This window comes from Amblyomma mixtum, chromosome 1, assembly GCF_055824585.1.
Source record: "Amblyomma mixtum isolate Tamu chromosome 1, ASM5582458v1, whole genome shotgun sequence".
NCBI classification, from domain to species: Eukaryota; Metazoa; Arthropoda; class Arachnida; order Ixodida; family Ixodidae; genus Amblyomma; species Amblyomma mixtum.
The window spans coordinates 120,140,779-120,154,462 of record NC_143012.1 but is presented as its reverse complement, the minus strand read 5'-3'; the positions used below and the strand labels follow the sequence as shown (position 1 = coordinate 120,154,462).

Genomic DNA, 13,684 nt, shown 5'->3' with positions numbered 1-13,684 from the left:
CATTTCTGTCGACAACTGCTGCTTACAACGATGAGACATTAAAGGTTTTCGCTTTAAAAATGCCAGTAAGTATCGCTGCGCCGCTCTACCCAAGCTGCGTCCACAACCGGTGTCACACTTCGCCGGCGTGCAGCAGTACCTGAGGGCTGCTTGGGATGGTGCACAAATATATAACAAGAAAAGACAAAATCGCCTTGTTACCGGAACTCGAGCAGCGACAAAGCATGCCTGCTTATGTTGGGAGCTTTCGGCAACGGCACCCCTCGCGGGCGCTCCGGACGACGAGCTCTGCTGCTGCCTGGTTGCCGTGGTCGTCGCTAGGCATATATAGTCTGTTTCGCAAGCGGCCGGCGCTTCCGAAGTCGCCTGCGCTATAATAAAAGGCCTACTTTTCACATATAGCTTTAGTGTCAACAGCATCATCTCACTATAAAATAATAGTATGGTCAATCTCCTCGACGCCTTCGGCAGCGGAGCTAGCGGACGCCAGGCGAGCCGCACCCCAACGTCGGGCTAGCGGGAGCTGCGAGGCGGTTGCGAGGCTGCGAGGGTGTCAAAAATGACATTTTTCACTTCTCTTGTCACAGGGTTTATTATTTACGTCAAGAACACTCTTTAGCTCGTTTTAATGACGTCGGCAGACGAGACCCAGGCTGGCCGACCGGCCGGCAGGCTCGGCGTACTTCACGTCCGCACAAGCCATGCTACCAGAAAGGATGCTTCCTAGATTCGAGCTACGACAGCATCACTGTGCGAAAAGTGGATCTTTCGGCAACGACACTGCCTGCAGCAACGCCGGGCGACGACCTGCGCGCTGGTCCCAGACTGCCCTAGTCGTCGCTAGGCCTAGCTGGTTTCGCATCGACTCCGCAGCTGGGGGTGCTTCGGGACTGGCCAGCGCTCAGAAACGTGCTCCGCTCGGCACCCCTTTACTGTGAACTCGTCCCATAATAAAAGATATATTAGATTTCCACGACGTCTTCAGCAAAGGCGCTAGCGACGCAGGCGAGCCGCACCAGGTAGCAGCAGCACAAAAGCGGAATTTGCTTGCATCGCAGTCATCACTTCTACCAGGGACTCGTTATGTGCCAACGATCGTCAGAAACGATGCATTTTTGATATTCATATATCCCAGGGCTTGCTATGAACGTGAACAAACAATACTGTCGCGTTCTTCAGATGCAGGCGGTCGGCTCGAAGACTGGCGCAGGACGCCCGGCTCCAAGGAGTGCGCCCTATTTCATCATGACGCTGCCGCTCTCCGCGCTCGCATTGGCTGCCGCTTCTTTTAGTTGCGTTTGCCGCTAGCGGCCTGCCGTTGACATCTAGCAGGCCGGACGCAGGCGACGAGCTGCGATCGGACGTTTAACTTTTCTTTAACGCTCACTTTTCGCACATTTGTCCCCGGCCTTTAAGCATAGTTTGGCAATACGTTGAGAAAAACTCACCGAACGAGTGGCGGTTAGCAGCAAATGCGGCTCGCTGGTGCGTCGACTGCGCTCACGCGGCTGTGGCTGTGCCCCGCTCATCGTACGTCACTGTATTTTGGTATGACGTCACTAAAACTTTTAATTTTTTTACCTACCTTGTGACGTCACGTTGATGGCGCTAGCGATAGGTCTCGATCGTGAGAGTGAGCATTTAGGTAATCTTTGGAACCGAATTGCAATACTTTTTAAACGTTTATTGTGTCCAACGCCTGGCTGTGAGTTTCCTTGCGTACAGAGGAATCCCATAGCAGGCTTTTTATAGCTTCAAAATTTGGCGTCTCCACCCCTTTAAATAACGCGCTTTTTCATTTCCCTTAAGACTGAAGGTTGATGGTATCACAACCCCCGTAACGTACAATTCAGGCAATCAGTGAATGATGCCCATTCGTACCGTTATAGCCTGTCTATAGGGGGTTGCCGTGCGTCTCAGCTGCAGTAAACCGCGCGAAAGGGACAGAATACGGGCTCCAGTCCTCTCGGCCAGGCTAGAGCAAATGACATTTTCGGGCTAGTTGGCCTGATACTTCTAATGCCATGAAAGGTTATGCGCAATAAAAGACGACACGAAGAGAGAAGACACGACAGGAAGAGCGCAAACGTATCACAACCCCCGTAACGTACAATTCAGGCAATCAGTGAATGATGCCCATTCGTACCGTTATAGCCTGTCTATAGGGGGTTGCCGTGCGTCTCAGCTGCAGTAAACCGCGCGAAAGGGACAGAATACGGGCTCCAGTCCTCTCGGCCAGGCTAGAGCAAGTGACATTCTCGGGCTAGTTGGCCTGATACTTCTAATGCCATGAAAGGTTATGCGCAATAAAAGACGACACGAAGAGAGAAGACACGACAGGAAGAGCGCAAACCAACAACTGGTTTATTCAGAAGTTGACACGTCTAAATATAAGACAATCAGGAGCACGTGCGCCCTCAGCATGCCTCGTAAACATGATAACACCATCATACCCTAGAAGAGAGATTTTAACAAAGCTGACTCGTTTCTATTTGTCCGCCGCGGCGGCTCAGTGGTTACGGCACTCGGCTGCTGACCCGAAAGACGCGGGTTCGATCCCGGCTGCGGCGGCCGAATTTCGATGAAGGCGAAATTCTAGAGGCCCGTGTGCTGTGCGATGTCAGTGCACGTTAAAGACCCCCGGTGGTCGAAATTTCCGGAGCCCTTCACTACGGCGTCCCTCATAGCCTGAGTTGCTTCGGGACGTTAAACCCAGATAAACTAAACTCGTTTCCATACAAGGTGAGAGACGTATCGCTGACGCAATAGTGTGCATTCTTTATCAAGAAGGATTCCATTATTAAGGCGGAAGCCTTTAATGCCTCATCGTTGTAAGCAGGAGTTGTCGACAGAAAATGTCACGCTTTTCAATTGGTCGAAACGGCCGTGACGTCACAGGGCGCGAATTTCAAATGGGGCCAATTGTACTTTGGCTAGTAACCATGCAACCAATTAAAGGGATCGTATAGTGATGCTCCAACTAAGAGGGACTGAGTTTAGTTAATTGCTTAATTAAATCAATTAGCCTACTAAGATAGAGAAGAATAAAGAGGTCACAAGAAAGAGGAAAAGAAAAGAAAATAAAGAGCCGCGTAGCAGTAACAACCGCGGCCACAAAAACAGACGCTGATGAAAAAAAAAAAGATAACCGGCCGAAGCCTCGTTCGCTCCACCACCACCTACTTCTCCACCCAGTTTCTCGTTTAGAATAGATTGTGTCGAACATCCCAGACAGTTCCAACATTTGAGAGGTGAATGACAGAACGCGATGGATAGAATTGCAATAGTACAAATATCAAATAGCCTAATTAACCTTTCCAGTCAGACCACATAAATCAATAAAACCGAATACGGAATTGATAGAGTTGGGGAATCGAACCAGGGTCTCCGCAGTGCGACACGAGCACGCTTGCCACTCCGCCATGCCAGCTGAACGGTTTGGAATGAACAAAGGCGCGTCTAGCTAACGGCGTCTTCGTTCACTCCCATCTTCCCCCCTTCCCTTACGGCGAGGTTCAGGTGTCCACCCAGATATGCGAGAGAGAGAGATACATTTCCTTTCCTCAAAAATAAATTTACCCTGCAGCAAGGCGTAGAACCGAATGGGCGATGGCGTTCTGTGGACTCCCTGGCAGCGTTGCAAGACGCTGTCGCCTTCCACTCTTAGAGGCGAAGCTCAACATCTTAACCACACATCAGTGACACAAGCAGACAGCCAAAAAATTAGGAGCCACTTTGGCGACTAAAGTGGTGCAAGGCGAAAGCCTGAGTACAGCATTCTGCCACGAATGTGGTTGTGAATGATGATTCAAGTGCTGCCAGCGAATGACGCGTTTATTGGCTGTCTGCTTGTGTCACTGATGTGTGGTTAAGATGTTGAGCGTCGCCTCTAAGAGTGGAAGGCGACAGCGTCTTGCAACGCTGCCAGGGAGTCCACAGAACGCCATCGCCCATTCGGTTCTACGCCTTGCTGCAGGGTATATTTATTTTTGAGGAAAGGAAATGTATCTCTCTCTCTCGCATATCTGGGTGGACACCTGAACCTCGCCGTAAGGGAAGGGGGGAAGATGGGAGTGAACGAAGACGCCGTTAGCTAGACGCGCCTTTGTTCATTCCAAACCGTTCAGCTGGCATGGCGGAGTGGCAAGCGTGCTCGTGTCGCACTGCGGAGACCCTGGTTCGATTCCCCAACTCTATCAATTCCGTATTCGGTTTTATTGATTTATGTGGTCTGACTGGAAAGGTTAATTAGGCTATTTGATATTTGTACTATTGCAATAGGGGATATTCAAAATGCTAAGTGGTCTGGCAACACTGGTAGCGACCGCCATGTTGTCAGGGGCGCGATCAGATTTTTGCGGTTCGGTGCTGTGTGTGGGAGGTTGAGCAGGTCCCGCTTTGGAAGATCTTTTAACTCTCCACCATGTCACATACGCCTTCAGCGTCAGTTCTGAAATGGTCACCAGACCTCAGTGTGCTTCCGAAGCTCACCGATGCATCCCTGGTGGCATTTTGCACGCACAGTGATGCGTCCGGCAAGCAACAGCGGAAGGCATACAGCTTCGCCGTTGAGGCGTACGCCGAGCCTTCTTCTGTGTCAACGTGCACGCCAGAGCTGAGGTAAGCACTTGAAAATCATTACCTCCACTTATAGATTGTTTGCTATGAAAAGCAGACGCGTAGTACTTGCTGCTCGCCTTCAGTTTCAGAGTTGTGCTGCTGTGAAGCTCCCCGCTGACAGCGAGATGGAAGTCAACTTTAGAACTTAACAAGGCACGCAAGGCTTTGCTCTCACGAGCAGCGCTTTATCCTCGGTGGTACAACTGGTTCTTTGAGAAAGATTTCAGGACGTGCTTTCCCAGCCGTCCCGTCGTTCGCTCGTAGTTTCTGTAAAGCAAAAACGTCCATAGAGCAAGGTTGTGTGAAACTTGAAGACCTGGTTAGCTTCAGATAAATTTGAACTGTTCCGTAATGAAGACTGAAACTTCGGGGATGATACTCGGCTTTTCAGGGGACCCCAACTCGTTATCTTGGATAACTTTGGTACGCTGATTCGGCGTACACGCTCTCACATTTTCCGAATGATGCCGCGTCCTCCGTTTTTCTGCTTACTCGCCTGCTGCGGACTGGTGCAATGCTGGCCGGTAACTGGACAGGCAAACACTGTGCTTTTAGTATCGATGCCCCACTACCTGTATTGTGTTGCTGATGGCATCATATACTCTGCGCGTTCGTTAAATTCACTTGTGAAGGTCTTTTTTTTTCGTTTTCGCCATTCTACAAGTTTTGCTACGGAGTTGTAAAGATGGCATGTAATGTTTGAGAGAACCCTTGCTCTTTTTTGGTGGTTGGTTGATGTACAGCTGAGCACTTGTGATAATATTCCAAGAGAACTGTACTGCATGCATGATCTGTAAATTGCTTGCGTCGTCTACTTTCTACTGCAGCCCCGATGTTGTCCTTGCCCGTGGCATCTGCTACAGGAGCCAGAAGAAGACTGGAGCACCCTACCCTGTGACAGTCACACTAAAGAGAGATACAGATGAAGTAACTGCCAGCACTTGTGAGTGTCCGGCTGGAAATGGAGTCTGCAGCCATGTGCTAGCTCTTCTGCAGCTCATCACCTTCCTTCAAAAAGGTGGCTACAAAGAGGCGCCTCCTGCACTATCCTGCACCGAGCTACCCCAGCAGTGGAGACGCCCTCGGCAAACAGGACTCAAACCAGCCAGTGTGCAGACTATTGACTGGCGACGGGTGCATGATGGTGGATGCAGTGTGCCCAAGCGACTGAAAATTTCGCCTTCTAAATGCCAGAGTGATGACAGTCGCCAAGTTGTTGACTCAGTGAAAGAGCTTGGAGAAACTCTAGGACTGCTGGGAAAAACCTCATTTGCTTCTATTCTTCTGAGCAGTACAGGACCGTTAGTGCCGACAAAGTCTGGCCTGGCACCACCCGGCTCACCTGCGACATACCACCAGTCTCGCCTGCCGTCTGGTTATGCAACTCTGCTGGGCAACCTGCTGCCTGGAACAGAGCAGATATGCACTTTTCCCAGCATCGAGCTTTTTGTTGATTCTGAAGAGCATGTCTTCGAAGGACGATGCTCGAGTGCAGAAAAGGCTATATTTGATGTAAGTATCTCAGTACCATGACTAAAAAGTTCTGCTAGTTTGCAAATTGAAAGGGTGTTGTTTAGAGCATTTTGACTGCATCGTGACTTAGGTCACTGAAGAAGACATTGTCACAAAGCTTTTTCCAGTAGTTTTCATGCACCCTTGTCAGATGTGTGAAAAAAACCAGGACTGTGTGCCAAAATTTGACACTATAGATGATATCAAGATGGCACTGCTGAAGGATGCGAGACATAAATGCCTAAAACACAGTTTCCAGCTGTGAAAAGTTTGTATGCCGTGGTACATAGACAGTGTAGGATTGCATGTCGAAGGTGTCAATAGTTACGAGGCTGAGCACAAAATGAGTTGTGATACCAGTCCATCATTTATTTGCTACATCTTGAATTACTTAGACAAAAAGTTAAGGAGCTCTGTGTTGTGTGCGCGCGAAACCAAGCACTCGTGTTATCGCGTACTTTCTGCGCATGCTCACTGCCCGGCTATCTCTTATCGGGTAGCCCGTGCTGGCTTTAAAAGACCGCTCGCACGGGCCCACCGCGCTCAGTATGTAACCTGTTGGCTTCCTGCCAAGTAGCAGGAATAAACGTTCCTTCGATGCTACGTCTACGCCGCCCAGTTCTTGGATGCCAGACATGACACTCTGCACGCTACAAGATGCAGAGCTGTTGTGCAGCATCAGTTGTTTCATGCGAGCACACGCTACACAACATCCCGGTTGTGGCAGCCACTTTTTCATGGACGCGAAAAGCAAGGCACCTGCATACTGTGTGCTGTCAATGCACATTAAAGAACCCCTGTTGGTCGAAACATCTGGAACTTTCCACTATGCCGTACCTCAGTGAATCGTTTTTAGAACATTAATACCTTATGAGCCATCCAAGATGCTGCCCAAATTACCACTAGTGCCTGACAAGGTCTTTGTCTGCATCATCCCATAGCTTAAACAGTACTATTTTCTTAGCACTTATTTCCTTACTTTTAATGCTACAGCTTCCCATACATTAATTATGGTAGCTGACGGGAACTAGGTACTTGGTAAGCAAAGGGGTACTACTCCTACAGCCGTACCCAATTGTGTATTGGTATAATCTTTGTCTTGGTTTGTATACTATGCCATTTGCTGTACAGCTACCATCTCTAATAATGGTTTTAGGTTTAGGTTTTATGGGGTTTAACGTCTCAAAGCGACTAAGGCTATGAGAGACGCCGTAGTGGAGGGCTCCGGAAATTTAGACCACCTGGGGTTCTTTAACGTGCACTGACATCGCACAGTACACGGGCCTCTAGAATTTCTCCTCCAAAGAAATTCTATCTCTAATAATGGACATTCAAAGAAATGACCCATTTGCTTATGGGATTCTTTGTTTTTCTTTGCAGATACTAATCAATGAGCACAACTCTCCTTGTCCGAATTGTAGCCTGGAGGTATCTGGCTGCTTATAGAGAGATGACATGCCGTGATTGAATCCAAACAGTGCTTTTGTTTTGTGCCTTATAGTATAGCTTTAAATCTGCTTACTTATTTGCAGGAAATATCCATATCGGCTGAAGACGCCCGTGAGCTAGAGAAGAACACGCGGCAACAAGCACAGAGCCAGTCTTGGATTGACGCTCGCAGACACAGGCTGACTGCTTCAGCCTTTGGCAAGGTGGTCATGAGAAAGGAGTGGACACAGAAAGGCCTGCGCAACCTGCTCGATCCCAAAGACCTTTCCAGAGTGCGAGCCATTCAGCACGGCAGAAAAAATGAGGCTGTTGCTGTAGAGCGCTATGTGGAAGTGCTGAGAAAGTTGGGGCATAATGTAACAGTAGAACACTGCGGCATTGTTGTTGCTCCTTCGTGTCCGTGGTTGGGGGCATCACCTGACAGGTTGGTGTTTGACCCCGAGGAGGGAACATTTGGAGTCCTTGAAGTTAAATGTCCATACTCGCTGAAGGATTCCGATGTGGAATCAATGAAGGCTTCCGACTTTTATGTTCAGTTTCTTGACAATGGTGAGCCTAGGTTATCACAGGATCATGAGTACTACTGCCAGATAACCGGACAGATGGCCTTGATCTCCTGCGAGTGGGGGGACTTTGTTGTTTTCTCTCAGGACTGGATAATCATCGAGAGGGTGCGCTTTGATTATGCCCAGTGGGGAGCAATGAAATCTCGCCTAGATTATTTTTTCTTTAATGATATGCTGCAGTACTTCTGCCGTGAAGACTAGATCTCGAGTGTATTTATGGGTGTGTAGCTGTTTTTCTTTTTTTTTTATCTTCCATTCAAGAATCATAAAGACATTATTTTCTGAGCTGTAATCTCATATCTTGTGGCAGGTCTAGGAAAGCAGCTGGGGGCATAAGTGGCACAGGACAGGTGTACGGGAGAAGTCTTTGTGCTGCAGTGGAGAAAGTGAGGGTGATAATAGTTGGTTTGGTTTTTGGGGTTTAACGTCAAAGCAACTCAGACTATGAGAGACACCGTAGTGGAGGGCTGTGGAATTTTCGACCACCTGGGGTTCTTTAACGTGCACTGACATCGCACAGCACAAGGATGCCTTGCTTTTCGCCTCCATGGAAAGAGGATGCCCTCATACTCGGCTTAGAATGCTGCACTAATAGAATCATGCATGGAGATGAGGTCTGACTGGAAATTAGTTAGTATAGCAACCACAGTCCACATCTGATTAATTAATGGTGCCAGGGTGAGAGGAACAGGACGGTCAAAAATGTGGAAGGACTTAATTCGCTGTATCCTTCTCTCAACATGAATCCTGAGAGATGCAATTTCTTGTGTTTCTTTCACTTCTGCTGCCGAAAACCTCCTGTTATGCAAAAATGGAGGAATGTTCAGGCCCACACCTTTCTTCTCTAGAAGATCTCCAACCTTGAAGCCTTTATCAGCCATAACGGCATCTCCTGTGTCAAACGGAAGGTTTAGAAAGCCACTCTGAATGACTAATTCTCTGTCAGATATTGAACCTGTGAACAGTTCTGAAACAAAGGACAGGAGGCCATTTGGCATTATGCCAACAAGTCCTTTGAACGTGTTTGCAGACTTGTAGGAAGAATACGTGCTTGACTGAAGTGCTAGTGAGCTGGGCACTGCACACTTGACTTCAGTTGCATCCAGAATCACTCTAGTTGCTGGATACTTTTCCACGAACACAGCAGGCATAGTTGCATCCACAGTCTCTCGTGATGCCCACAGAGGCAAGTTCTTCAGCTTAGTGTAGAGCAGACTGATCCATGTTGTGCATATCCTGGATACGGTTGCTTGCGAGATGTTGAACCTGTGAGCCAAATCCTGCTCAAATAGGCCAAGTCTTAGTCTGACCAGAACCAGAAAGAGCTCGTCGTCCTTGGCCAGCTTTTTTTTTTCTTCCCTGACTATACAGGTTCTTTGGTTTTCTGCAATGCAAGTTGGTGTTGTCGTCCGGGTGGATATACTTCAGCAGTCCGACAAAGTGCTCGTAATCGGGGAGCCCATTGTAAAACATAAAATCCTCATCCGATTCTTTAATACGGTCCAAGCAGAAGGCAGCAGTCTTTGAGTTTTCTGCTTCAAGCTGACGCCGCAAAACATTGTTGTCGCCTTCTAACTTGTAAACTGCTGCTTTTGCTTGTGCCAGTTCGTTCCTTACAAAACTACACTGTAGATTCAGTCGCTGGATTTCCTTGGCCTGTGAAACTATCAATGCCTGCCCTTCAGCAAGGGAACTTTGCTCTGTTTGGGTTGGCAGCTGCTCGTCTGCAGCGCAGACTTCACTTTCCATTTCTTCCTGTGGTGTTGAGCTCTGTTGTTCTTGCGGCTTTGTCTTTCTTGAAGGCAAAGGTGTGCGTGCTTTCGGAGCCTTTCTTTCTTTTTTGCGCGCGCGAACACGAACACGGTGGGAACCACTTCATCTCTAAGGATTCTTTTGCCACTTGCCACTCCTGGTACAAAGTCATCTCTTTTGAAGTGCTTTGAGCATACCTGTGTATGCATTGTGACTTGAAATAAAGGGCCTTCATCCCGTTTTATCGCAATAATCCATCGTCTGCGGAGAACAGGATCTCGCGGAAATCCGTGGTAGGAAACCTGAACAGTAAGTACAAGAGGGTTTAGCAACGATGAACAGGCACATTAGCGACTCGGTTCTAATATTGCGCTGCTCTGACGGCGAGAACAATACCCTGAAACTGGAAGCGCGAACTTAGCACGGACGAAGCAAGCTAACATACAACTGAACGAGCACGAGCTGCGGCAGAAATCGCCACAGTTTTCGCTTGCATAACTTTTGTCTCGCGGGAGAACAGCATCATTATAAACACGATATACACGAATGCAGTTCACTTACAAATAAAATGCTGCTGACTTCGCTCATCCTCTCTCAAGTTTAACTCATAGGAATACCTATTTTCAGAAACTGGGCGAAGCGCTACGCAAGCGCTGGTGGTGCCATTCAAGCGTGTCCACGCGGGCATGCAATGTCGCGCATAAGAAGCAGCTTGTGTCGAACAAAAACAAGTACACGTAAACTAGGAAGGCACAGCGTATACATGACACGGTGACGCTCGACGGCAATAACAGAAATCGAGGTTGACACGACGCCAAACAACTGGCAAACAGCGTTGCACGGACGGGCGGCAGGTTTGTTTGTTTTTTTTTTTTAAGTGGCGCGTGAAATCACCGTAAAAAAGAATTCCTACCTTGTTCCCCGACAGATCCTTGTACCCTCGCTGCGTACACAAGGGGACACAGCAGTGGGACGGCATCGTTCGCGGGAGGGTGAGCTGCGACCGCACCACTGAAGCAGTGGAGCCGCAAACGACGCCCCTGACAAAATGGCGCGCAGTAGTTCGCGTATTTCCTCCCAGATGGCGCGCCTTTTTGAATATCCCCTATTCTATCCATCGCGTTCTGTCATTCACCTCTCAAATGTTGGAACTGTCTGGGATGTTCGACACAATCTATTCTAAACGAGAAACTGGGTGGAGAAGTAGGTGGTGGTGGAGCGAACGAGGCTTCGGCCGGTTATCTTTTTTTTTTTCATCAGCGTCTGTTTTTGCGGCCGCGGTTGTTACTGCTACGCGGCTCTTTATTTTCTTTTCTTTTCCTCTTTCTTGTGACCTCTTTATTCTTCTCTATCTTAGTAGGCTAATTGATTTAATTAAGCAATTAACTAAACTCAGTCCCTCTTAGTTGGAGCATCACTATACGATCCCTTTAATTGGTTGCATGGTTACTAGCCAAAGTACAATTGGCCCCATTTGAAATTCGCGCCCTGTGACGTCACGGCCGTTTCGACCAATTGAAAAGCGTGACATTTTCTGTCGACAACTCCTGCTTACAACGATGAGGCATTAAAGGCTTCCGCCTTAATAAACGCGTCATTCGCTGGCAGCACTTGAATCATCATTCACAACCACATTCGTGGCAGAATGCTGTACTCAGGCTTTCGCCTTGCACCACTTTAGTCGACAAAGTGGCTCCTAATTTTTTCTCGCACCACAGCGTTACTGCCCTGACCAAGAATCTTGATCTCATTCAGTCACGGCCTGCACAGGCATTTTCGGCAATGTTCGGCCAAATTCGTGCCACTTTCCTTGTCACTTAGCGTGCGCTGATGCTCCCTTGTCGTGTCCTGTCTTGTCTTCTCTCTTGGTATCGTCTCTTTTTTTTTGCTCATAACATTTCATGGCATTACTAGAAGGAATATATTTATTTACAGAATACTGCAGGAAGCTTAATGCACTGCGAAACCCCGCATGGAAGAAGAAAGCCTTCGCATCATTTAAAAGATAACAGCGGCATTAAGTTCGGCGCTCATTTTTCGCAGCAGACGCGAACAAACTGTAAGGCCCAGTTCCTAATGTACGCGGTGTCATTACAATAAAGCGCCAAAAGATCGAGTGGCTCCCAACCCAGGATGCGCACGTGTAGAGCATGCGTGATGAGAACTGAGGGCTCCGTTCTTCTGCCTTGCAGAAGGAAATAATCAAGAATTATTTCGCTTAGGTGTAAAATATTGTTACGGGGATGTTACGGCGGTAAGTCTATATTGGTCGCTGCTCTGAGATGGCCAGCACTCAGCTCAGACTCCGAGGGCCCAGCTACCCACTGTCAACATCGCCGTCGTCCAGCGCACCGCCACTTCTTCGTTCACGATTCGTTCACTGATTTAGTAACCAGTACACCGGTAACACTATCCCCCTCAGCTGACGGCAACGTCCCGGTGCGTGTTAGGCGTGCAATGTCGAGGGTGGGTGACAGGGCTTGAGGCGAGCCACATGAACGACTTCGGATGTCAGTGGAGCGGACGTCGACTTTGGGTGCAGCGGCGTGATTTCATACGTTACGTCGGTCACTGCCCGTAATACACGATAAGGACCTGTGCAGCGCGGCAGAAGTTTTTCACGCAACCCCACACGACGGGATGGGAGCCACAGCAAGACGAGAGATCCGGCAGGGTAGCGCACATCCCGGTGCAGACCATCGTAGCGGTGTTTTTGAGCCTCTTGGGAGGCGGAGAGCTTGTGACGAGCAACCTGGCGGGCGGCGTCTGCTCGGGCAATAGCGTCACGCGCGTATGTAGTGACAGGGCCGGCTGTGGGCAGCAGAGTGTCGAAGGGCAGTAAGGGGTCTCGTCCAAAGAGAAGATAGAAGGGCGAGTAACCAGCGGTATCATGGCGCGAAGAGTTGTAGGCGAAGGTGACAAAAGGCAAGCTGATGTCCCAGTCCCGGTGGTCGTCGGATACATACATGGCGAGCATGTCCGTCAGCGTGCGGTTTAGACGCTCTGTAAGGCCGTTCGTCTGAGCATGATAAGCCGTGGTGAACTTGTGACGAACGGAGCACGAATGAAGGATTTCGTCAACAACTAGGGAAAGGAAGCAGCGGCCACGGTCAGTAAGGAGTTGACGGGGAGCGCCATGGTATAATATGACGTCGTGCAGAAGGAAGTCAGCGACGCCAGTGGCGCAGCTGGTTGGAATGGCGCGAGTGATCACGTACCGCGTGGCATAATCGGTGGCGACGGCAATCGACTTGTTCCCCGAGGAGGACTCCGGGAAGGACACAAGTAAATCAAGCCCAACACGAGAAAACGGGTCGGTCGGGATGGGAATCGGCTGCAGGTGTCCAGACGGCGGGACAGCGGGCTTCTTTCGGCGCTGACAGAGGTCGCAAGCGGCCACGTAGCGTTAGACGGAGCGGTACAGACCAGGACAGAAGAAACGCCGGCGCACGCGGTCGTACGTACAGGATACACCAAGATGACCAGCCGTACGAGCGTCATGCAGTTGTTCGAGGATAGTGGAGCGTAGGTGTCGGGGAACAACTAGCAAGTGCTCAGCGCCATCAGGTCGCATGTTGCGGCGGTACAGCGTGTTCCCGTCCAGCAAAAACCGGGCCAGAGAAGTGTCGCGCCGGTCGGTGCTGAGGCGGTCGATGAGAGAGGTGAGGGTGGGATCCAAGCGCTGTTCGTCAGCAATGTGGGAGAGGTCGGAGATGGAGAAGACTCACAGTCTGTAGAAGGAGGAGGATCGACGGGATAGCGTGACAGGCAGTCTGCATCTTGAT

The 13,684-nt window shown here is 49.4% G+C and overlaps 1 protein-coding gene across 1 annotated transcript; it reads right to left on the bottom strand.

Moving 5' to 3' along the window:
• Positions 1-8,722: 8,722 nt before the first annotated feature.
• Positions 8,723-9,494, bottom strand: LOC149367528 (uncharacterized). Its single transcript, XM_089574679.1, has one exon. The coding sequence runs from the start codon at positions 9,296-9,298 to the stop codon at positions 8,723-8,725; it is 576 nt and encodes a 191-aa protein (XP_089430805.1). The 5' UTR covers positions 9,299-9,494.
• Between the last annotated feature and the right edge of the window lie 4,190 nt (positions 9,495-13,684).

Bases quoted from the DNA above. Each gene is read 5' to 3' on its own strand.
- LOC149367528 (XM_089574679.1), bottom strand. From the start codon at position 9,298: ATGCCTGCTGTGTTCGTGGAAAAGTATCCAGCAACTAGAGTGATTCTG.